Source organism: Zeus faber, assembly GCF_960531495.2.
Source record: "Zeus faber genome assembly, chromosome: 3".
NCBI classification, from domain to species: domain Eukaryota; kingdom Metazoa; phylum Chordata; class Actinopteri; order Zeiformes; family Zeidae; genus Zeus; species Zeus faber.
This window is the reverse complement of record NC_137190.1, coordinates 32387541-32410765: the sequence shown is the minus strand read 5'-3', so window position 1 is coordinate 32410765 and position 23225 is coordinate 32387541. Positions and strand designations below refer to the sequence as shown.

The window sequence follows — 23225 nt, the reverse complement described above, 5'->3', positions numbered from 1 at the left end:
CTGTAATTTCAAATTAAACCCTTACATAACAATATTTCACACCTCATATCATTGTCACATCACATTTTTCTTTTTTATTTATAAGGCCACATGGTACACTCCCAAACAACCTATGTAGCTCTTTTGTCCAAAGGTCACACAATATCTATAGCCTGCGGTCAAACAGCTGCATTTTTCCCCAAGGTAAGAACTGTCAAGTTTGGACAGACAGACAGACAGACAGACATAAATAAAAATTGGATAAAATAATCTGCTTGGAACAAGCTCCAAAAGACCCTGAAACATCAGGACTTTCTCTCGCTGAACAAGTTTAAAGATACGCTAAAAAGTCTGGTTCATGAAGCCGATGCTCCTAGATTTCCACTTCCACCCACGGCATGGTGTGCTGTTACTGCTGCTTCCCATTGGATCCACTGTTGCAGCCCCACTGGCCACATCAATCGTGCTGGGTCTGTGCGGTGCTGCGGATCATGTCTCTATTTTTATGTCTCGTCTCTACTCTACCCCCCCCCAACTGCACGTGGCTACGTAGTCTTTCCAATAGAAACGAGCTAAAACTGCATAGAAATTGTGGCAGTTTCGCCTGCCATATGCCACCCGAGTTGTGTATTCATGGCCCTCCGGAACAGACGATGGGGTTGAGAAAACACCGTTTATTGTAGAGAGCGGGCTAGGTGGAATAAGCCCAGGATGCCCAGATGGAGACATGTGTCATGTCATGTGTGGGGATGGGGGTTTTATCTGTTGCTCGTTAGACCAACGAACGAGCAACAGGTATGCAGCAACTCTGATCCTGGGCCCCAATTACCTAGACCCAAGACAGGTGTGGCCTCTCAAACCACACCATGGCACACCATGGTGGCGCAGTGCACAGCAAGAAGGTCCAGAGTTCGATTCCCGCCTGGGGCGCTGTTGGCGCCGTGCTCCGGTGGGTTATCTCCCAAATAGGAGGATGGGTTAAACGCAGAGGTGTGTGTTTGTGTGTGTGTGCGTGCATGTGTTGTAGTGCTGTGTGATGATTAAAGATTGTTCTTCTTCAATAGGATTTACTAATTAATCCTCATTAATTGAGATTAGAAAGTTGTAGATCATAATTATGGATGTGCAAAACTACATTTGACCTGGCATTGGACAAATTGACTGAGTGGCCCTAATTTAAATTTCAGCATAATCTCATTTGGGAGTACGTTTACTTGGAAGTTATCATGCAAAATTCATCATAAGTGTGAATTAAAATGAAATAATAGTGTCGACCTTGAAAATTGACAATTGACCAGTACTGCATATCAATAATCATGACAAAACAATACCTTCACTTCCTGATTACAAGATACCACTGAAGGACGATGAATGACAATATGGATCATCGCCTATCCCTTATAGTGATTATTACATTACATTACATTTAGAAGACGCTTTTATCCAAAGCGACCTACAATTATTCAAACACTGACGGACGCAGCCATCAGGAGCATTTAGGGGTTAAGTGTCTTGCTCAAGGACACTACAGCATGATAGCAGGAGGAGCCTGGGATCAAACCAGCAACCTTTAGATCACTAGACCACCAGCTCTACCTCCTGAGCTACCATCCCATAATATATATTATAATAGAGAGGGATTATGGAGGGAGAGTCAGAGCAGGGGAGAAAGGAGAAAACAAGTGACATTTAGAACACACCATAGAGGAAATGAAGGACAAACACAGCGGAACTCTGTTTGCACTGAAGCCTTGGGCGGGAGAGAGGAGGGGAGACGGAGAAAGAATGAGTAGCCATTTATCAAGCTAAGGGACAAAATACATACACACCCTCTAGACACTAGAGCACCTGGAGGTGAGTATGTCAAGCCAGAGTAGACTCTTCCCCAGCCTGAGGCTCTGCTTGTCTTTACCAATTTATGTGTTGCCTGCTTGCATTTAGCCTCAATCTTTTTTGTGGCAGAACAAAGAAAATATGACAAGCACACGCGCGCGGGGCTCTGAAAGTCAGGGCCATACTGTCTTTACAAAAACGTCCCAAAATAGTTAAATGGCGTTTTCAAATTGCCACCTCTGAAATCGAAAAACGATAAAATCCTGAACGTTGCCATTTTTCTCTGAGCTCTTTGGTTTTCGAACGCATGTATCCTTCATGCATTGGAGCTTTAATTTGTTTTGTATGCAAATACATACACATGGAGCTTCAAATGCAGAAAATTCCAGCCGCGTATATTAAAAATGAAATCATCGTTACATTATTTATTAGCAGAATCAACAGCGTCTCTTGAAGGCAACTTCAAGAGACGATGGTGCTGCGATACGTTTTGCACTTCTACCGCGGTGACGACTCTTCTAAAATTAGTTCTGTGGCGTGGGTTCAAATTAAAGGTGAGTCAACATCGGCGACAATTCTATATGTTATTTGTATTACGTTATATAGTAATAAGAGATGCTAAGGTTTCTAAAAAACTCAACGAGGCATAGATGGTCTTTATTGTTTCTGCACAACACCATACTTAAAAGGGTGTGGTCCTCCCTGATTAAATTCAGGCCAGCAGATGACAACGAATGAAATGAGATATAGAATATAAAACAGGGTGGGAATCACATTTTTGATATGATTTTAATATAAGCATGGGTGAAATTGCTGAATTAGCCTCTCAATTGAGAAATAAACAATGGAGATATGATCCAATGGCCCATCTACTAAAAGGCTTTAAAACCAGTAAGACATGAGTCTACCCTACAGGTAACTAGGGCTGGACGATATGGCAAAAAAAATTAAAATTTACACACACACACACACACACACACACACACACACACACCCCCCCCCCCTCAATATCTCATTTTTTTTGCGTAGTTTCAGCTGGCATTTCTTACTTGCGTATTTTGACCAAGAATTGCGTGGTTGGTACACAAAATGCGTACAGGTTGGCAGGTCTGCATACAACAATCCCTGAGGAGATGCGCTTTAAAATATCCAATCACAACCATTACTACCTACTAGGTCTACTGGGTATCACCAGAAAACTGCCAATACTGGTACCCATACATATTATTTCCTTGGGCAAGCCAAGTCAAGTCACAGGTTATGTCAAGTCAAGTCAAGTCACAGGTTATGTCAAGTCAAGTCACAGGTTATGTCAAGTCAAGTCACAGGTTATGTCAAGTCAAGTCACAGGTTATGTCACGACAAGTCACAGGTTATGTCACGACAAGTCACAGGTTAAGTCAAGTCAAGTCACAGGTTAAGTCAAGTCAAGTCACAGGTTATGTCAAGTCAAGTCACAGGTTATGTCACGACAAGTCAAGTCACAGGTTATGTCAAGTCAAGTCACAGGTTATGTCAAGTCAAGTCACAGGTTATGTCAAGTCAAGTCACAGGTCATGTCAAGTCAAGTCACAGGTCATGTCAAGTCAAGTCAAGTCACAGGTCATGTCAAGTCAAGTCACAGGTCATGTCAAGTCAAGTCAAGTCACAGGTCATGTCAAGTCAAGTCACAGGTCATGTCAAGTCAAGTCACAGGTCATGTCAAGTCAAGTCACAGGTCAAGTCAAGTCAAGTCACAGGTCAAGTCAAGTCAAGTCACAGGTCAAGTCAAGTCAAGTCACAGGTTATGTCAAGTCAAGTCACAGGTTATGTCAAGTCAAGTCACAGGTTATGTCAAGTCAAGTCACAGGTTATGTCAAGTCAAGTCACAGGTTATGTCAAGTCAAGTCACAGGTTATGTCAAGTCAAGTCACAGGTTATGTCACGTCAAGTCACAGGTTATGTCAAGTCAAGTCAAGTCACAGGTTGTGTCAAGTCAAGTCGAGTCCTTAGTTAAGACAAGTCATGTACCAAGTCAAGTCATTTTTCTCCCCAAGATACTGCACTCTAACCTGCAGTATCCGGTCTTTATAAAAAGAAAGACAAGGTATTAGTACCTGTCTAATAATGATATTATTGGCCTATCTACCCTGTTCTTAAAGTATGACAATCCACTGAATTTCTATTATAATTGATATTCAGTGGAATAAATGCAATCAAACAAAAAAAAAAAAACTTTATAAAAGCTAATTTACTTCTTAATTTCTTCTCAATCAAATAAATATTCCCTCCCCATCACTTTTAAACAGTGAAATACTGACAGCCAGACTAAACATCAAACTTTGTTACATATCACCCCTGTCCGTCTCTCTGCCCTTTTGCAGAATATCTCAAATTTATCAACAGATTTGCACAAATTGATTTGATTGAATTAAATTTTTGAGTCTTGGCGTAGTCTGGGCCACCATGATGATCTGATCTGATCATACTGTGTGTGTGTGTGTAACCAGCGGGAGGGTACTGAGTGAAGAAGAAGAATCTTTATGTGAGTAAACGAGTGCTTCCTGTTTTGGGGGGGACAAAAAAAACAACAAACGTCAGGTAGCGAGGAGCTTGACTGACAGGGTAGTCATCCAATCATGACAATGCCATTTCCAGCGTGCACATCGCATACCGGGTAACGTTACACCGAAACTTGTAATGTGAACACTTTAATATTTTATATTAGGACTGTGCGATATGACATTATATATCATAAGAAGATGTAAATATTGCATCGTCTATATATATTTTTGGAGCCTGAGCAATGGCACATTTTTAGGTCCAATGCTGATCCCGATTTTGAAGATATTTTGTCACAAGTGTACTTTACACTGTAACGTGAATTCAGTGATTTGTTTCTCAACACATGACACATCTTAGAAAGTAATTGCTGAAAACATGTACAAAGACGGAACGATGTAGCACTGAATCATGGAGTTAAACCGTTATCTGTTTCTCACCATTTTTGTGGTCCGGATTTTTTGGGCGGGGCTTAATCCTGACCCGAAGACGTATACAAGGTCATACTTTGCATGGCCCTGCCCCCAAAACGATATAAACACCAGGTCGGCCCGTTGAAAACGGACCATCAGTGGTCAAATAAACTAAGCTAAGCTAACAGCCCGGAGTTTGGGGGAAAAAAAAATAAAAAATAGGAATAAACAAACAATGCCTAGTTGGACTGTGCTTATTTGGTGAGTACTTAAAAGTAGTGTAAAACAGACAAGTACAGGATAAATAACCTGTGTTTTTGTTTATTATACTTGTTTAAAAATTGGGAGACATCAGCTGCATAACTGCTAATCCTGTGGTAAAAAAAGTCAAATAACCACCGATTCCGGTCGCATTTTTATACAGCTTCTATCACTATGTTGCAAAACAGCGGCAGAACTGCTTTACAGAAAATGTGACATCATTTGAAATAACCGTGCGTTACACTTTAGCCATGCGCGTGGGAGCGAATGTTAACAAGCAAGGAGGAACGCAGGGCTTCATGGACCAATGACGGCGCACAGAGCTCAACACGGAAGAGAAAAAAATACCTTGTGTTTGTTGATAAGGAAATCTCCCACAATGGCAACATTCATGGATTGCTCCAGCATTTGTCCGTCTGCTACCGAGCCACGACCACATAAGGTGAGGGGGACTACCGAGCCCAAACAAACTACCTTTCTGTTTGCAGATCGCGTTTTAGTTCAAGGTTTCAGTGAATGAAATTGAACACAAACAAGTCATTTTGAGTCATCATGACAAGTCAAATCACGAGTCTTTAACTTCCAAGTCTACGTCGAGTCTCAAGTCATTTATTTTCTGTCAAGTCAAGTTGCAAGTGATCAAAACAGTGACTCGTGTCGACTCAAGTCCAAGTCAAAATAACTTGAGTCCACATCTCTGATTTTGATTCATTCTAACATGCGTCCAACTACCTTGTCTGAAAACAGGATGTTTCAGTGGGTGGAGCCACCCTCCCAAGGCCCCTAGTTCTATGAGCCAATGGGGTTATTTACTCTGTAAGATTTCACTGATTTCACCTTACCAGTCCACCAAAATGTCTCTGAAGAAATTTGAGGCGAGACATCGAGAATCATTAAATTACGGAAACGTGGGAAAATAAACTAATTACATAGACGGTTTTGTTTGGAGAAACGCAGAGCGGGTCGCGCACTGCAGCCTACAGCACAGTCAACCGAACGTGGACAAACACACACACACACAGCAGAATAAACTTTTAAATACTTACATTTCACTCGTCTGAGGTTTTGTTTGGATTAATTCCTCTTTATCTTAAAATATTTGTGCTGGTCTATGCAGCCAACAACAGAGCAGTTCTCATGCTTAGCTCTTACCTTCAATGGTAACGGGTCCGGTCGCACTCCAGCCGTGGGTGGATTTACTCACTCTAATAAGCGGTTGTATATTACTGCAATAATGTATAGGAGGGCACAAAGCTGAACGGCTCGTTTTAGGATGTGTTTTCTGAAACGGACAGCTCACAACAAACTGACTGGGTTGTCTTGTTTCACAGTTTGTGTGTTAGTAGGCCCTTCAGAGACCCAAACAAGCACTGAAAATGTGATTTTTGAATAATAGGTCCCCTTTAAGTGTATTCTCATGGCTTTACATTAAACACTAAATAAATGAAATAAATATGTAAAGAAAGAAATTAAATAAATTATATATAAATTATATTCATTTAAATATATAATATAATCACCATTGCCATCTGAGCACAGTCCAAAAAAAAATCGTGAATCTGCGCTCTGTGTATATGTGTTATATGTAGGGACGTTTGGAGCGGACGGAGGGATGCTCTCCGACTGTGTCAGACTAGACGTCGCTGAAAATCGCGGATTCTTTCTTTAATCGCTCTCCTTTTTTCGGGGGTGTTGGCCCGGTGGGTTCGGTTTGTGGGGAAGGCGAGTTAGAGTTCAAGTTGGTGTTTGAGGAAGACCCGCCACGTTAGCTCCAGGCGGGGGCCTCATCCTCGCTGCGCTCTGCCTGGCTGGAGGGCGTCGCAGCCGGGGAGAGCGAGGAGGAAGCCCTGGCGCTCCTGGACCCCTACACTGGTCAGACTTCACACTTAATAAAAACATGTGAAATATAATATGTTCAAAACAGATTGACGTGAAAACTCATTATGGGATTCACACATGGGACTCCTGGAGAAGTGTCCTTTAGTTCAACTACACGTTTGTTTCTCTGCTGTATGATTGTCTGTTCGGGTCACACGATTGTTTCTTTGCTGTATGATTGGCGGCTCGTGTTGTGTCTTTGTACGTAGAGGAAAATGGACTCAAAAAACTGTCTCATAAATGTATCATTATCTTGGAAGATTTTTTTCGTGAAAATTATCTAGATTGTTTTATCGCCTAGCCCTACAGGTAACTAATCATCATCTGAAGGTCATACTCCATTCTAAACATCTAGCTGGCAAGTAAAACAAATATAATTACAAGAGTAAATTGTGATTATGTACAGCACGGTCACTCCTCCCCCTTGTTTGTCTATTCCTTTGGGCACTGTAGGCTTTTCTAAGCAGCTGAGGGCAACTGTCCGTCACAGAGCAGGATCAAATCAGATCACATCATATGCAGAGTAGCAGACTGGAAACACACACACACACACACACACACACACACACACACACACACACACACACACACACACACACACACACACACACACACACACACACACACACACACACACACACACACACACACACACACACACACACTCACTCACTCACTCCCTCCCTTTAACCTGAGCACCACAAAAAGCTGCCATTTGTTGAGATATTGTACTCTATGTCTGGCACTACACAGGTTTGCTGACGTCTAGGGACTGATGTGCTTACACCAAGGGAACAAGCACAGCCAGGCCGGAGTAATCAAGTGATTAACCGGGAAGCTGTGTAAACCCTATTCCAGCGGAGATTTCAGCCAGGCTCTTGGAAGGAATCGCCGAGTTGACACAGAGAGCCAAGCTTCTCTCTGTGCTAGGAAGGGTAATTTATGTCCCTGTGCTTTCACGGGTGCCCCGCAGCCGCTTTGAAGGAGAATTAAAACCAGACTCCTGCTTCTCATAGATGAAATACTTTCCCTTTTTCACTCCGCATTCCTTGTCTTTTTCGTGCAACTATCTGTCACCGCTATCCGAGAAACAAGCCGGGTATTCATTCATTCCTTCCTTCCCTCCTTCCATTCACCCACCCCACGGTTTATTATATCTTGTAGCACTTGAAGGGGTTTAAGATGGCGTGGTGTGTTTTGACATGCATCGCTCTGACAGCTGCCACAGAGTTCAGGGGCTGCGGGGGAGTGGGGACCGGCCCCCGTCTCTCACCCAGATGCCTCGCTTTCGCCCGCTGGCAAATAAGACGAGAGGATGCGAGGAGTGGTGAGCCCCCCATCTGAACCACTGGCTGGATGGCGTGGACGCAGCCTGTCCAACGGAAACCCATCACACTAGGTTTAAAACAATCGGTTGCAAAAAGGCTGTTCTGGCGGTTATGTTTAACTGCCACAAAATTGCATGGGATACCTATATTGCCATTAGGTTGCCGGGCGGGGAAGCTACATTCAGAAAACAGATTTTGCAGTGGTTCAAGCTTTACTCACCGTCAAAACTCAATGTAAATTCACTGGACAAACAGAAAACAGGTTCATGAAAGCATTTCTATAGGTGTTCTACCATGATTGAAGCCATAACTGCAGTCAATAACAATCTAATTTATCAGTTCATCCATTGGTCGTCTATGGGGGAGGGCTGCAAACAAGCGTATGGTGATGCGATGCATAAAAAGCAAGCATCGTTCAACAAGAGAAGCGCTTTATGCAGCGCTGCTCCCCCACCCTACCCCCATCTCTATGTCCGTCTCCTCCTCCACTCTGATCAACATCATTTAGAAAATAACTTCACGCATGGCTGCTCAAGCCCACTCTCTTTCTTTATGCGTCTCTACCTCTCTCTTTATAATTCCCTCTCTCGCTCTCTTTTTTTTGGGGTTATCTCCTTCTCCCAGCAACTGTACAACCCAGAACGGAGATTGGGAGAGGAGCATTGGTGGTGTTGCTGGGGGTTTTTTTGTCACTTTTTTTTCTGGCTGCCAGGAAGACGAGAGGTGGAAAAGGCTGAGGGAAGAGCCTGAAACAAGGGTTGGCCGACATCGGCGTACTAAATTCGGGGTCAAAAACTAAATATTAACAGCCGGACCACAAAGCCAACTGCCCGGCAATGGAAAAAAATGCAACAATTGAAAAAGTTTGTCAAATGAAAGAGCTCAGGAAACTCCTCAAGTGATAAAAAGACCGTGGAGCACGAATAGCTTTATGCCCAGCTATTTGGACTCTTTATTTTAAGTCATGAATTCAGACTTATTATACGAAATGATTCCTAAATGAAAGCAGTGCCTGGCATGCAATTTCGTGACAGTAAGCATATCCCAGAGGGCGAATGTAAGCCAGTAAAATATTACACCAAGAATAGACAGTTACAGGCCGCAAACTGTGTAATAGGTTTTCCATGGACAGGCGGCGTCTATTTATAGAGCAGTTGTCTCCACACTAGGCTTGGGAAATCGTGAAAAATTCCAATCGCCGATCGCTGGGGGGCAAAATTTTGTTTCAGACATATATGAAATAAATGAAAATAACTAGATCTAAAGTAAAAAGACAGGCGCGGGAGCACCGCTGTCTGGAGGAGAAACAAAAACTCTGCTCCAATTCTCTGAGTTAGGTTTAGGTTTTTCCATACAAATAAGACACTAAGGAAACAAAATAAATCTAAATCTTTCTCTAGGAGATTATATATTGCTATATTATAATCACAAGATTTGCATATAGAGCGGCAGGTACGATGCCCTTCTTATCAGGTGCGCTTTTATTTTATATATGTTTTTTAATTAAAGGGTATGGAGGTAGCGGATTGTGTGGGCAATATATTCATGAGGATGCACCTCATGAACCTCAGCGCTGTGCTGCTCCATTTGCCCAGAGCGGCAAAATGCCTAGAACCGGAGCTGGGGGGTTCATGTGCCTTTTTTTTTTTTTTTTTTTTTGAGTACCTGCCCCTAAAAGTCTCTGTACGGGACTGTAGAGAGGAAGTGAGACCCGATCACTACTGGTTACTCAACGGCTATGAGTGGACAGGGGGAGAGCTTTCGCCACCTCTCTCCCTGCCTCTCCCTCTTCCTCCCTATCCCCCTCTCCGTTCCAGTTTCAGAAAACTGTAAACTGCACTTATATCTTTTAAATTCTCCGATTTTTTCCTGGCGGATAAAATAAAAACAAAAAAATTAATAAACAACGTCAATGTCAATCGCGATCGATGGAGTCAATCGCCAGTAGACGGAGTCAATCGCCGATTTAATTGTAAATCAGCCCAAGCCTACTCCACACCAATAATGACAAAGATGTCATATTGACTGTCATATTTACACATATACTAGGGTTAGGCGATATGTCAAAATTTTCCTACCGGCAACGGTCAACCCAACAACCACCAATTGTGGATATATTCCGTGGATCGTGAGCACGCCGATGCGCCTCTCCATGCGCCCCTGTCTCCCTCTGCATTCCTAAATTCCTAAATAATTTGACGTCTTTGCAAACGCAGACAGGGATGGAGCACCGGGTCTCACTGGCCACAGCGTGGAGGTTTGGTTAAAACAATCGCTTTATTAGGCGTTTTAAAGGACACCAAAATAAAAAAATAAAAAAGGTTTAAATCGTGTAATTATACCAGAGAAAGCCCGTCCGGGTCTGGGTCTCTGCTCCCCGGAGGAAGAGGCGACGGCGGCAGCTACCCCGGGACGGTGCCCCCACCTCCCGGTAACAGGTGTGTGAGTGTGCTCTGCACCACCGCGTTGTTCCTCCAATATCTGAACCGAACTGAACGGAATCAAAGAAAGAGAGAAAGCCTGTTTCAGAATGACCTGGAAACAGGGTTTATGGTTATTTATTGATTCTTTTTGAGGATTTCTCCAGACGGAGGAGAAAAGCACCGGGTGCAGTTAAAGTGGCGATGCGCTTTACAGGTCATTAAATTAGCAAAAGAAAGGAAAAAGAAAATTGCCCAAAAAATTGCAAGAATAAAAAAACCAAAAAAAAAAACCACTTGAACTTGACTGATATATTAGTCCAATCGCAGAAGCATTATATTGACCCGAATATTTCAGAGTCAATATCCATTGCCGGGCAAAATTAAATGGGAACTGGCAAATCTATCGCTAAACCTACTAGATTCAGTATAAATTCCACCAGCTTGAGCTCATATTTGATTCCCAATATCTAATTGGTTGGTAAGACAGTGAAAACAGCTATCTTCATTCTAGAAAGCAGTGGCTACGGTAGCTGCTCAGAAGACGATCACTACATATATGTATGGCCGTATATACAAGTTTGTGATGAATAAACATCTTGAATGATGAAGGGCCCATATGTCAGTGGAATAAAGCAGAAGAGGCACTGTGGTAATAGACCATGACAAAGTGACATGATGATGGTCTTTCAGAACCCAGAAGAACAAACCAAACCAGATCCCCACACACACACACACACACACACACACACACACACACACACACACACACACACACACACACACACACACACACACACACACACACACACACACACACACACACACACACACACACACACACACACACACACACACAAAAATAGGATCTATTGTCTTGGAAACCAAACTGGTTGTGTTTGCCTCTGGCCTCGCCTTTGAGGCAGGGGAGGGACGGATGGTTGTGGGAGAGTTTGGGGAGTGTGTCAACATCCCCGCTCCGCCACTCAAATGCAAACAAAGCCTTGGGTCACTGTGTAAACTTGTCTCTGGGAGTTAAAAGCTCAGGGTTTATGCAGATTACATCACTGCGCCCTCACCCCGGCGGTACACACCTGGAGGTGCGGACACCCCCTGCGGGGCTCAGAAAGGGACGACAGAGGGTGCGGGAAGCTGGTTTGTGCCAGTTTTAACTTTTACAGCTTTCACACCAAAATAAGCGGGTTTGACTCGTTTTTTTTTTTGTTTTTTTTTACCTGGGTCAACCCGCTAAAAATAGGCGATTGACACCTTTCCCATTGCTAGGAGAAAAGCCTGGCGTGCCATGATTCCAGTGTGTTCAGGAATAAAATGGAGACAGCAACTTAAACAGACAGACATAAAACTGTAAAACTTGGGAAAAAAAAAGTATTTTGAACCGTTTAAAATAACTGGATGGTTCATGAACGACCCAACACTACAGTAGAAGCAGCATGGAGCACACATGGAGCAGCCAGTGGCAGCCGGGCAGAAGTCAATAACTTCTGATTTTGGATTCTAAATGGGATATGAAATGATGGAATGATAGACGGATATTCTTGTCTATTAACATCAGCGTCCAGAATTTCACCACGCGTCGCATCATGCAGGTAAAGGGGCCAAAATTAGCGGGTCGACCCGGGTGTCCTGTTCGCATCAGAGCTGATCGGAGGTGGAGCTGATTAAAACCCTTGTCTAAATGCAGGGTCATTTGACCCGTGACTGAAACCCGGGCTTTTCCTTTCCCACTGATGACAAATACCGAATGTAAGCGGGTTTTACCGGGTTTTTGGTGCAGTGGGGAAGGGATATTTGTGTCAAATGCAACTTTTTATCTTAATAAATTCTGCCCAATAGAGTGGCAATTCCGTAATCTAGAATTTGGCTAAATATATATACGCATGTGTAGCCTTGACTTCACAATTATTATGTAATTGCCTGATCACAATTGTTTAAGTAGACTGTGCTTGCTCCACAATTATGTTTCCACCCAAATTTAGGGGGAATTTTAACCAATGTTAGAAATGTTTCAACCAATAAAACAACATTTCCATCAGTTGACCTGGGGGAAATTAACTGTCTGTCCAAATTCTTATGTTCCAATGTTCAACGTCAATAAATGTCTCTTCTTGTGAAAAGATCGTGACAGCGCTCACGTTGACCAATAGCAAAGCTGATCTGACTGGTCCAGTGAACAGTGCAAAATGGAGGAAACTCATTTCAGCTGTGTCAAATAATTCCATTATATACGACTCTGCTCTAGAAGAACATCAATTCTCACAAAAAGAGATGTCGGAAGACTGTCGACAGAAAAGTATCAAAATACTGGGGAGGAGAAAACAATGAACGAAAAGGGACAGGAAGGTGATGCTAGACATAAGTTATGGCACTCCGCCGGCCCCGGGGGGGTTGAGTCAGCATCCAGGTGTCAAACCAGCTGAATGCATGGTGGTGCTGAAACATTTGCAGACCTGCCAACCATAGAAAAATATGTTGAGTAGCACAATAGTGTAACAGGGAGTCTCTGTGGCGTTTCAGTTACTGCAGCTAAATGACTCAATCAGTTATTCACACCGTAGCCGTCTCGTAACGAGGCGAATCACATCGTATGTGAGCTACTACGGCTAACTATACACAGTATACAAATTCATCTCATTAGGATATAACCCTTAAAATGCATCACCTCATATAGTTACCAAACATATAACTAGAGATGCACCAATTGCATCCACTGATTCTCAGATTTTTTAAAAGTCTGACCTGCCGATTCCAATTTTGGCCAATTTTATTGGAATTTAATATCTTCATAATAAAACATTGACTATTAAATTACTTTAACGTTGTCGTCCGATCATTTTGAGTTTTTACCCGTGATCCGAGAGATCAAATCTTATTAGTTGGTCTCGGGTATATCTGCTGTATGTCAATGATAAATAGATGTAGATCACATGATGTATTTTCTGTGTCTCACGCTCGCGTGATACAACAGCTGCACATTTGGACTACCGTTCGTATTTCAGTTACCACAATAGTAAGATTGCTGATTTTTACACTGTGGTTATTATTGCTCATTATTTACTATGGAACAATAATAGAACATGAAACTGTCCCCGAGTTCCAATAAAATAGAATATGGGACTGTCACCAAGTTTCAGTATAATTCAGGCGTTTAACTCTGACTGAGTTTTAGTAGAACACAACACACAACTAAGATGGAAATGTCCAGTTCAAACTTTGAATTAAAGTCTCTTTCACTTTTAAGTGCAAATATACCTTTCTATTATATATTTATATGGTACTTCCAAAATAAATTGCGATCATTGCAAAAAAAAAAAAAAAAGTAATAATAATAAATGACCGACTCTTCTCACTCTCGTTTACTGGATCTCACTGTACCCTAAACCAACTGAATCAAATGGAACGAGTCATTTTACTGAGTGACTCGAAACCAAGTCTCAAAAAAGAGTCAAACTTTTCATCACGATCGGAGCTCGTGCACGAGGAACAACCGGAGTAGACGCTCCACTGTAGTGACAGGGATACGTACGATAATACACAATCTGCACAATATTAGGGAGGGGAGGGCTTACAGAACATATGGTTCTGTAAGCGGTAGCATCTGGTCCAATCGCAGGGATGTAGTTTAAATACCCAATTAATGTAGGGTACTTTTTTGTATTGATTGATTTATTGTTTTCCGTAATTCGATTACAATAATATATCTACAGAGGTACTCCTCCCTTAACGACGTACGCGCTGCGTGCGCATTGCGTACCTGCGAATTTTGACCAAGAATTGCGCGGTTGATACACAAAATGCATGCAGGCTGGCAGGTCTGCATATGAGGGGGCCAAGGGTCAACAATCCCTGAGGAGATGCGCTTTAAAACATCCAGTCACAACCATTACTACCTATTAGGTCTACTGGGTATCACCAGAAAACTGTCAGAGTAACAACTCCAAAAAAAGATAAGTCGGTAGCCTCATCCGCTCTTTGGGGTGTGCGAAAACTCAACAGCATCAATGTGTCAACATCACATCCTGCCTCCTGCATGCTTACCCAGGCTCCACCCCTCATGTAAACCAAACTGAGTATTTACAGGGAGTGTAAACGCTTCTGACACGGACAATGTCCGGTTGTGGGCTACGTGTGTAAACGGGCAACTCCGGACAATGTCTGAACCTGATTATCCAGACATTGTTCGGAGTTCATGTGTGAAAGCAGCTTAAGAGAGAAGCTTCTCTGCCTAGCATTAAAAAATAAAACTGAGGAGTAGACAGGAGAAATTTACTCTGACTGCACAAGCCCTCCAATAAGAGAAATGAGAAACCATAGCGCTGAAACTAATTTTCTACAAGTACAGACCTGAGTTTGATGAGTTACACTCTAAAATCTTTTCCAAGCCTAATGCTCACTTGGATGTTAACCAAACACCTATCCCTACAATGTTAACATTGGTCGACTGTTTTTATCACATCCCTGGTAGTGAGAGCTTGTCGGGAAGGGGAGGGGAGGGGATCCATATAGGCGCAGAGAGTTATGGGAGGCCCAAAGTGAAAGAGGGAGGCATGGGGGGAGTCCTGTGCTATTCAGCCAGCTGTGTCCCAGTGTGAAGGAGTCTGCAGGCAGAGAGCAGCAGGCAGCGGCTGCTTTCGCCTTCTTTGTCCCTCAGAGACACGGCGACAGTCGGTGCACACAGACACCGAGATAGACAGCAATAATGACTCTCCTCTTGTTTGCCCCCCCTCCCCTCATAAAAAAGTCAACTCTGAAGCTTTATGGCCAGCAGATGCTAGTATTAAAACATGGCCCTTCCCTCCACTTATAGCAATACTAGAGTCGGGAGATACAAATAAAAATCCAAAACTGCAAGTTAAGGCGTTTTCTGTTGGGGGCAATTTCCTCCATCTATGGTGTATTTTATGATCGTGGTCATGATGATAGTCATTTTTGTCAATGGCCTGGTATAAAGTTCCCATAGCAAGGTTCACATGCCTGAAGGTCCCACGCCACAGCGGTGCATGTTTAATTCATAAATTTTAAGCAAATGGCTGCAGTGTGTGGGTGTCCACGCATGGCATGGCAAAAAGAATAATAGAGTTGGAGAATAATAGCATTTGAGCAGAAAGTATTATAGATAGCGAAAACTGCTGCAAACTTATCCTGCTCCAGAAGTCGTCAAAGAATGCAGCAGAAGTTCGCATTTCACACTCTAAGTGGGAAAGACTACTCTACAGTACAAGTGTGAACTGTAAGTGTAAGTAACTTATAGCTGTAAGTGTATGCAAGTGTTTCAAGTTGAGTGTGTTAAAATCTATCAAAAATGTGAGCAATTTTAATATTGAATTTTCGAATTCACAAACCAAGCGAATGGAGATGTTTACTAAATCAAAAAGGTAGATATTGTATAATATTGGACCAGATCTCAGAATCTTGTTGATTCCCATTCCTACACACCACCACCACCTCTCTTCCATTGTCTGTTCTCCATGTCAGTCCCACTTGTGCGAGTGTGTCAGGAGGGGTGTTCTATGGTGAGTGGAAGTGGGTGCCCTGAAATTGAACTTCCCACTTTGACGCCAATGAGTGAGGAGGGGCTGAGAAGGACACGGGAAATCAGCAGGAGGAGAGTTACGGGCCGACAGACACGCAGGAAGACAGAGAGAACAAAGACTGGCATCTCTATGCGTTTTCACACCGAACAGTTGTGGGGACTCCCTGAGGGGAACTAGGAACTGGAGAGGTCCCCCGAGAACTTGATACCTTCTATGGCTTTTTTCTGGTTAGTCAAGGGGGTTTCAGCACGAGTTCCGTGGTCCGTGTTGTATTTACTCCGTAGCTTTCACTTATTTCACCTTATCAGTCAACTGTTTCTGAACAAATTTGAGGTGCGAGCATAAGCAATGCAGTTGCTGAATCCTTACTTATTAGATCTACAAGGTGTAATTTAAAAGTTTGTTTCGTTAGGCACAGGCTCGCATCAGGACAGCGCACAGGGATTTTTTGTTTCATTCAATTAACGTCGGAAAATGAAATAAATACATCTACAATAACAATACTATCTGTATTTGTTTTTATTTGTTTTAGTTATTTTTTATTACCGCTGAGTGTAAGTGGTTTGGTTCCCACCCAGAGCAATGCGACTCGACCGAGTGGACTGTCCTCTGTCCAAGGGACCGTGGACTTTAGGTCTCGACCAACTGAAGGTTCACTGAAGGTTCCTCTTGTGCCGGTTAGTCCCTGCCCTGGAGTAGGAGCTAAAAAAAAAAGTCCCTCAAAACGGCGTTCTAACAGCTATGAAAAAGTCCTACGGTGCGAAAACGCCTTATAGCTCTATAAAAACGGTATCTATATACAAACAATATCATAATTATGTCATTTGAAAATGTCGAGATACAATTTCATCCCCTCCCGTAACAGTGTAATTTTTTTATCCGCGTCCACCAATCAGAAGTACTGCAACATTAATGTGATGCTTATGTTGGCCTCCACCTTTTAGCTATGTCCACAAGTCATCAAATCAAAGTCTTTTGTCAAGAGAGAAAATTAAGCCTTTTGTCAAAAGACCAAGTCAAATCTCCAAACATCTCAATCTAAACAGTATATGGTCAATTCAAGAAATGCCTCAAGAAAAGTCTGAGTCGTCAACTGCAGTGCCAACCAATCAGGAGGACCACAGCCTTCGTAGTGTTGCTGGCTGCCAACACAGTATGTAATTGATTAATTGTTTTGATTACTTTTAATGCAGGAAATCAGATTAGAGATTTATAAAGTTGACTTGAGTTATGCCTTGAGTCGCAATAACAGCCTGCTACATAATAAATAAGTAAGAGCCAAACGAACAGCAACAGTCAGCAACCAGACGAATATAGATCAAAATCCACTGCAATGCAAACAAAAGAATAATAGAATAGAACACACTGTGAGTCACACACACTGACAAACCACATCAATAAAAAAAACAGATACCCATCGTGATAAAAATAATACAAAGTGCCTGAAGTCTGCAACACCAACAGTCTACAAAAAGCTATATTCCCATGGAGGTTAGAACAATCCCAAAATAGCAAAAACAAAACAGCCAAACTGTCTCGGTGCACCTTTCGTCCTTACTTGCAACTCAACCTTTCAAGCTCTTCTTTGATAAAACTTTGAGGATTCAAATCACTCGGTGTTTGTGAAATGTATTCAAAAAGCAGAATATTTGACAGCTGATTTGGAAGTCGTGGCAATTTCCATATGAAATGCGTGATGACTACGTGGTATTTATATGGGGATGATGTACATGCATCAGCGTGGAAGATTGCACAGGGAACAAAACTCAACGTTGTTGGGTTTGAAATTTATCGTTGGGTACTTTAGGACTTGCACAAAGTAACAGCATAAGCAAAGGTTGTACTCCTACTGCCTCATGACAGACATAGATCATGTGAAAGTCTAGCTAAAGTGTGGTTAAATAAAGGTTTTTGTTTGGACTGGGTTGAAAATGAACAAATTGGAACATAAATGCCTCAACCAAGATCATCCAAATGACCACATTTACCACGTGGCGAATGTCCCTATCACACTTTGTTTCTTCTCCACAATGCATATTTTCATATTTGTACAATGCTAAACTCGATATTTTGTCAAGTAAGAGTGTTAGTCCGCGATAGACGGATTTACCTGGAGTCTCCCTTAGCCAGGTTTGTCCCTGCAGGATGAAGGATGGTCTGGTTCTTCTCCATCTCCAAGACACATTTTGTGTTTAGTTCCTTCTCTGTGGGACAGAAACCACACACCGTCACCTTGTTGCATTTTTAAGGTAACAACCCTTTTTGAGCAAAAAGACATATTTAGATCAAGAAGCACGAAAAAAAGACGGCATGTGGAGTTTGTATGTGGCAGTGTGTGCAAGTCCCCATCGACAGCTATTCAGCAGTTTGCAGACTCCCCCCGTATGCAACTGGTCCAAACATCACACGGTTGGTTGGGTCATGGTTGATCAGCCAAGGGTCACAGTTCAACTTTAGTTTCCCGTTTAGGCCATCACATAGTTTGTTTGAGGACACTAAACATGATCTTCAAGGAATGCTCGCATTGCACTTCTTTTTCTTAGAGTTCTTTCTGCATTTGTAGTGAAGTCACACTAAAGTGAAAGACCTCTTCTGAAGCAAACGCGCCGCGGGTTATTATTAACCTTTTCAGTGTGTATTTTGTGCGCCTGTGTTCAAACCTTTACAACAGCGTTTCAAGATCACATTTTGACATTTGTGGTCACTTGTCAGTCGTCACCAATACCGAAAGCCACTCACAATGACCCAGCTGGCCAGGATGTAATGCTGTGCTCAGGGGAATTTGGGCAGGTCTAGAACTAGGCTGTTATTGAGAACGAAGCTACAGCACCGTTTGCAAAGTGGCCTGATTCTAATCTCTCGTTCTCCACTACAGCTGCTCAATCAACCAAATGGAGGCCAATGACGTCTACATGTCATTCTGTTGGATGAGCAGGTATCTGGGATAGCTCAATGAGGAAGGGGAAGGCCGATCATCACAAGCTGGAAAATCGGTGGATGCATTGATAACACTGGACCAGGAGTATCAAATGCAGCGATACAATTCACTACTGGTGAAGACCCAAATCCTGAACATTGGTCATTTCCAGTTGGGTTCCAGGTGTTTGTTATGGGGATTAAAACCAAAGAAAATATGTTGACATCAATCCTAGTTTAGCCTGGACACAGCTGGGGCTGAAGAAATATAATTCAGAAGGTCGATGACAGATTCTTTTTTTTTTTTTTCTATTTTATCTGCCAGGAAAACTCGTGCCGTGCATTGAAACGGTCTACGTGCAGTTTACCACTTTCGATCATAGTCCATGTTTAATGACAATATACAGTATAGCGTAAGACAATAGAGCTATGACTATTGAATATATTTTTTTTATACCATTTCTATCCCCGTCACAAATCAGCAGCAAAACTGCTTTACAGCAATAGTTTACGCCACTGTGCTTTACGTTATCTGCCTGTGGGCGCAAATGTAAACAAACATGAAGGGAAATTACTCATTGGAAGGATTATTACAACATTTGCTCATCTGCTACCGCGCCGCAACAACATAAGGTGAGGGTGAATTAACTTTTACAATTTAAATTTTGCAAATAAGTCGGATTTTGATATATATCGTTATCGAGGATACAAAATGACCTCTCTCTCTCTCTCTCAAAGGGTTCTTGAATTGCATGTAAAAAGTAAATCCTGTGATGTCGTGGTATGACTTTGTGTTCTAACCCTCATTGTAAAGTGTGCTGTCTGAATCAACTACCACCACAGAAATGGAAGGTGACAACGACTTTACCACATTACATTACGTTCTATGCGCACGTAACAGATTAACTAGCACAACACCTAAGGTACATCCTAAAACCCGTTAATTTGTGTTGTGAATCATAAATTATCAATAAACAATAAATGATTTGCGTATGTGGCAAACAATTGATCAAGGAAATGTCTTAAAAGCGGCATCCCTTTAGTGAGAATGGAGTAGACACATCCACCTACTCGATAACATTTACTAGATTGACTTTTGAAACCTCAAGGACCAAAACCATACCTTAACCATTCAGCCATTTAGACAAATGCTTTCTTTCAGAATCCAGGTGGGGTTTTTTTTTGTTTTTTTTACAGCATACCACTTAAAGGGATACTAAATAACATGTGTTTGTCATTTAACCTAGTTGATAAGATAAAGGTGTTATTCTGGATATTTTGTAACCGTACTGGCCGCCAAGGTGGACCCCTGACCGCCACGTGGGGGTCAGAGGTCACTATCAACAACAGAACACATAACTAACCCTGGAGATGTTGATAGTAGGATTGTTGATGGTGGTAGTGTTGATAGGAAAACACCAGTACTAATTTTTCACTGTTTCTTAACAATAGTAAGATCACAGATTTGAATGCCTGTGTCTATTATTTTGAGCTACTAAATTCTTAAATTCGTTGTTTGAACAAATGTCGTGAAACCGTTGCCGAGTCTTAAAAATGGACCATAATCTCGCTTTGAACGCCAACTACATAATGTATGGTTGGTATCGGTTTAAGTCATCGGAGCCTTCTTTTAAAAATACGAGAACATGAGCACCGTATCGGACCCCAAGAAGGTATCAGTATCTGTGGAAGCCTAGTTTTAGAGTCATTACAATTTAGTGATCGACATGCTTGATGTGGCTCTTAATGTCAGATGTCTATTGGTTCTTGGTGGAAACCCATTGCTACTGTAAGTGTACTTGGTTTTAAAAACTACTGGAGTTTTCCATGATTATTCATTATAACTAGATTGTGTGAATCGATTAAAAACACACAAATTTCAACATAATTTCCTCATAACACCCTTTGGATTTCTTCTCCTATTTATTATTATAAAAAAATTTTCCCCACAAAATAGCTTGAGATACATATACAACACCCTACAAACATTAACCATGAATCTAATATAAAGCATTGCACTAACCATAAACACAACTGTTAGTTATTGCTAACATTACTACTTTAATCTACATGCTTCTCATTGGTCAGACTCCTTAGGTGGAATGTGTTTTTGTATTACTCTAACTGGCGGGATACAAAACAAACTGAAACTCTGGCACATTGCAAAGCACATGAGCGAGAAACTCTGCATTGGCTATCAATGTAACAAATAATGAACTGTCAAAATTGTGATTATGATATGAAATCGATTCATCATTCAGCCCTAGATAATTTATGACCCTCTCAAGCAGACAGTAGAATTGTGGCACCGCCCCTTGCATCCGTCTGCGTGAGCGCCTCATGTCGATTATGCACATTTTAGTATTTTTAGAGCTTATTGTGCGTAATCACCGGGTGTCAGACATTTCACTGCATATATGTATGACTGCACGTATATGTATGTGACAAATAATCTCTTGAACTTGAACCTCAAGAGAGTGAATCAACAGGTGCAGCTACAATCTAAAGCTGCAGCGTTTTGCATTGGCAGTGACTTGTCAGACAAGAGACTGGTTCCTGTCAGTCCATGCAAAGCAGTCTGGCTGCCCATGTGCCTCTGGTGCTGCAGTACAGCCAGTTGTGGCCGTTACGAAGAGGAGGAAAGTTTGATGCACTGCGGTCGCGAAGATGAATGTAGCTCTTTGTCATCGGTTCCTCCTCCTTTCTCCATAAACATCTCACTTTCCAGTTCTGGTCGCTCCCCACCTCACCAGAGTCCTGGCTCTGGCACAATAGCCAATGACATCAGCCGGGAAACGGAAGCGCCCTTGCGCACGGACGTTGCCACGCCGGGGGTTGCTCGGTTCTTCGAGGGTCGCCGCGATCACCACAGCCCCCACCCTGCGCGTTATGCAACTTCAGCAAACACACACTCTGGCTCACTCCTTTCCTGGCTTTGTCCTGTGAAGCAGCAACTAAACGGCCTAACCTCACACACACACACACGCCACACAGATGTAATAAAAAGGCAGAGGTAAACACAGCAACCACCAGATAAGTTAGAGATGGTCACAGGTGGACAAATCACCTTGAAGATCCCCAAACTGCATTTGTTTCGCTCCAAAATTTAGCTCCAATCTTTAAGACGCAATTCACACGAAGGCAATATCCAATAAGTGTGGATGTGCCGTTGCCCACGGACCGGACTGCTGAAGCGATGCACTACTTTATGCCAACTTCACTGTGGGATGTTGATGTAGAAGACAGGGTATGAACAGAATAACAGATCATGTACATTTCTATTGATTGTTCATTTATTTTCCTTTTTCTGTCCTGTTACTACATACCGTCCCAATCTATACATATGTAGAGGCACAGAGAAGTGTAGACACATGCAAGAGGCCTGGGCAACTTAAAAGTGCACCTGGGCACCTGGTGGTTGCCCGGCGGACAACAATGTCCAACTGTAGGGTATCCTGCGCAGGGTGGAGGGGGCAGCATTCTGTCAAGGCTGGTCACTAGGCCACAAGCAGGAAGGTGGACAGCCCCCCCCACCAATAAATAAAAATCAATAAAGTGCGTAAAACATGTATGGTCTACTTAAACACCCGTTTGAATGACAAACGCTCCCAACTTCCCGAGCCAGGTCCGGACGCGCGAGCGCGCGAGTGGGGGCGCGCGCGCGCGGCGGGTCACGTGGCGCCGGCTGTTCCGGTCACGTGGTCGCAGACCAGGCCCCAGCTGGCGCGCGGGACGCAAACACGTCACCGCCGCCGTCCGTGCGCGCGCGCGGCGCCGAGAGACCCCCCACTGTGATTGGCCAGGGCCAGAGAGCGCGCGCACCGGGGCCGGGCCGGGCGTGCCTTCGCTGCTCCGCCGCGGTGTGGCCCCGTGTGGCCCCGTGTGGGCTCCCGTGTGGCCCCGTGTGGCCCCGTGTGGCCCCGTGTGGCCCCGTGTGGCCCCGTGTGGCCCCGTGTGGCCCCGTGTGGCTCCGTGTGGGCTCCCGTGTGGCCCGTGTGGGCTCCCGTGTGGGCTCCCGTGTTCATTTCTCTCTCCCAGGCCGATACTTCTCTCCTCCTTGCTCAAACAAACCAGTCGCCATGAGCCAGCTCCCAAGTAAAAGCA

The 23225-nt window shown here is 43.1% G+C and overlaps 1 protein-coding gene across 1 annotated transcript in view; it reads right to left on the bottom strand.

Annotated features, from left to right (window-relative positions):
- LOC307227898 (kinesin-like protein KIF13B) overlaps window positions 1-23225 on the bottom strand; it is a gene marked incomplete at its 3' end in the record, with an annotated part of 60867 nt that overhangs the window by 36742 nt on the left and 900 nt on the right. The window contains exon 2 of the mRNA XM_079997339.1: window positions 18316-18409. Coding sequence (XP_079853465.1) covers window positions 18316-18409 — 94 coding nt within the window. The remainder of the gene's footprint in view (window positions 1-18315; window positions 18410-23225) is intronic.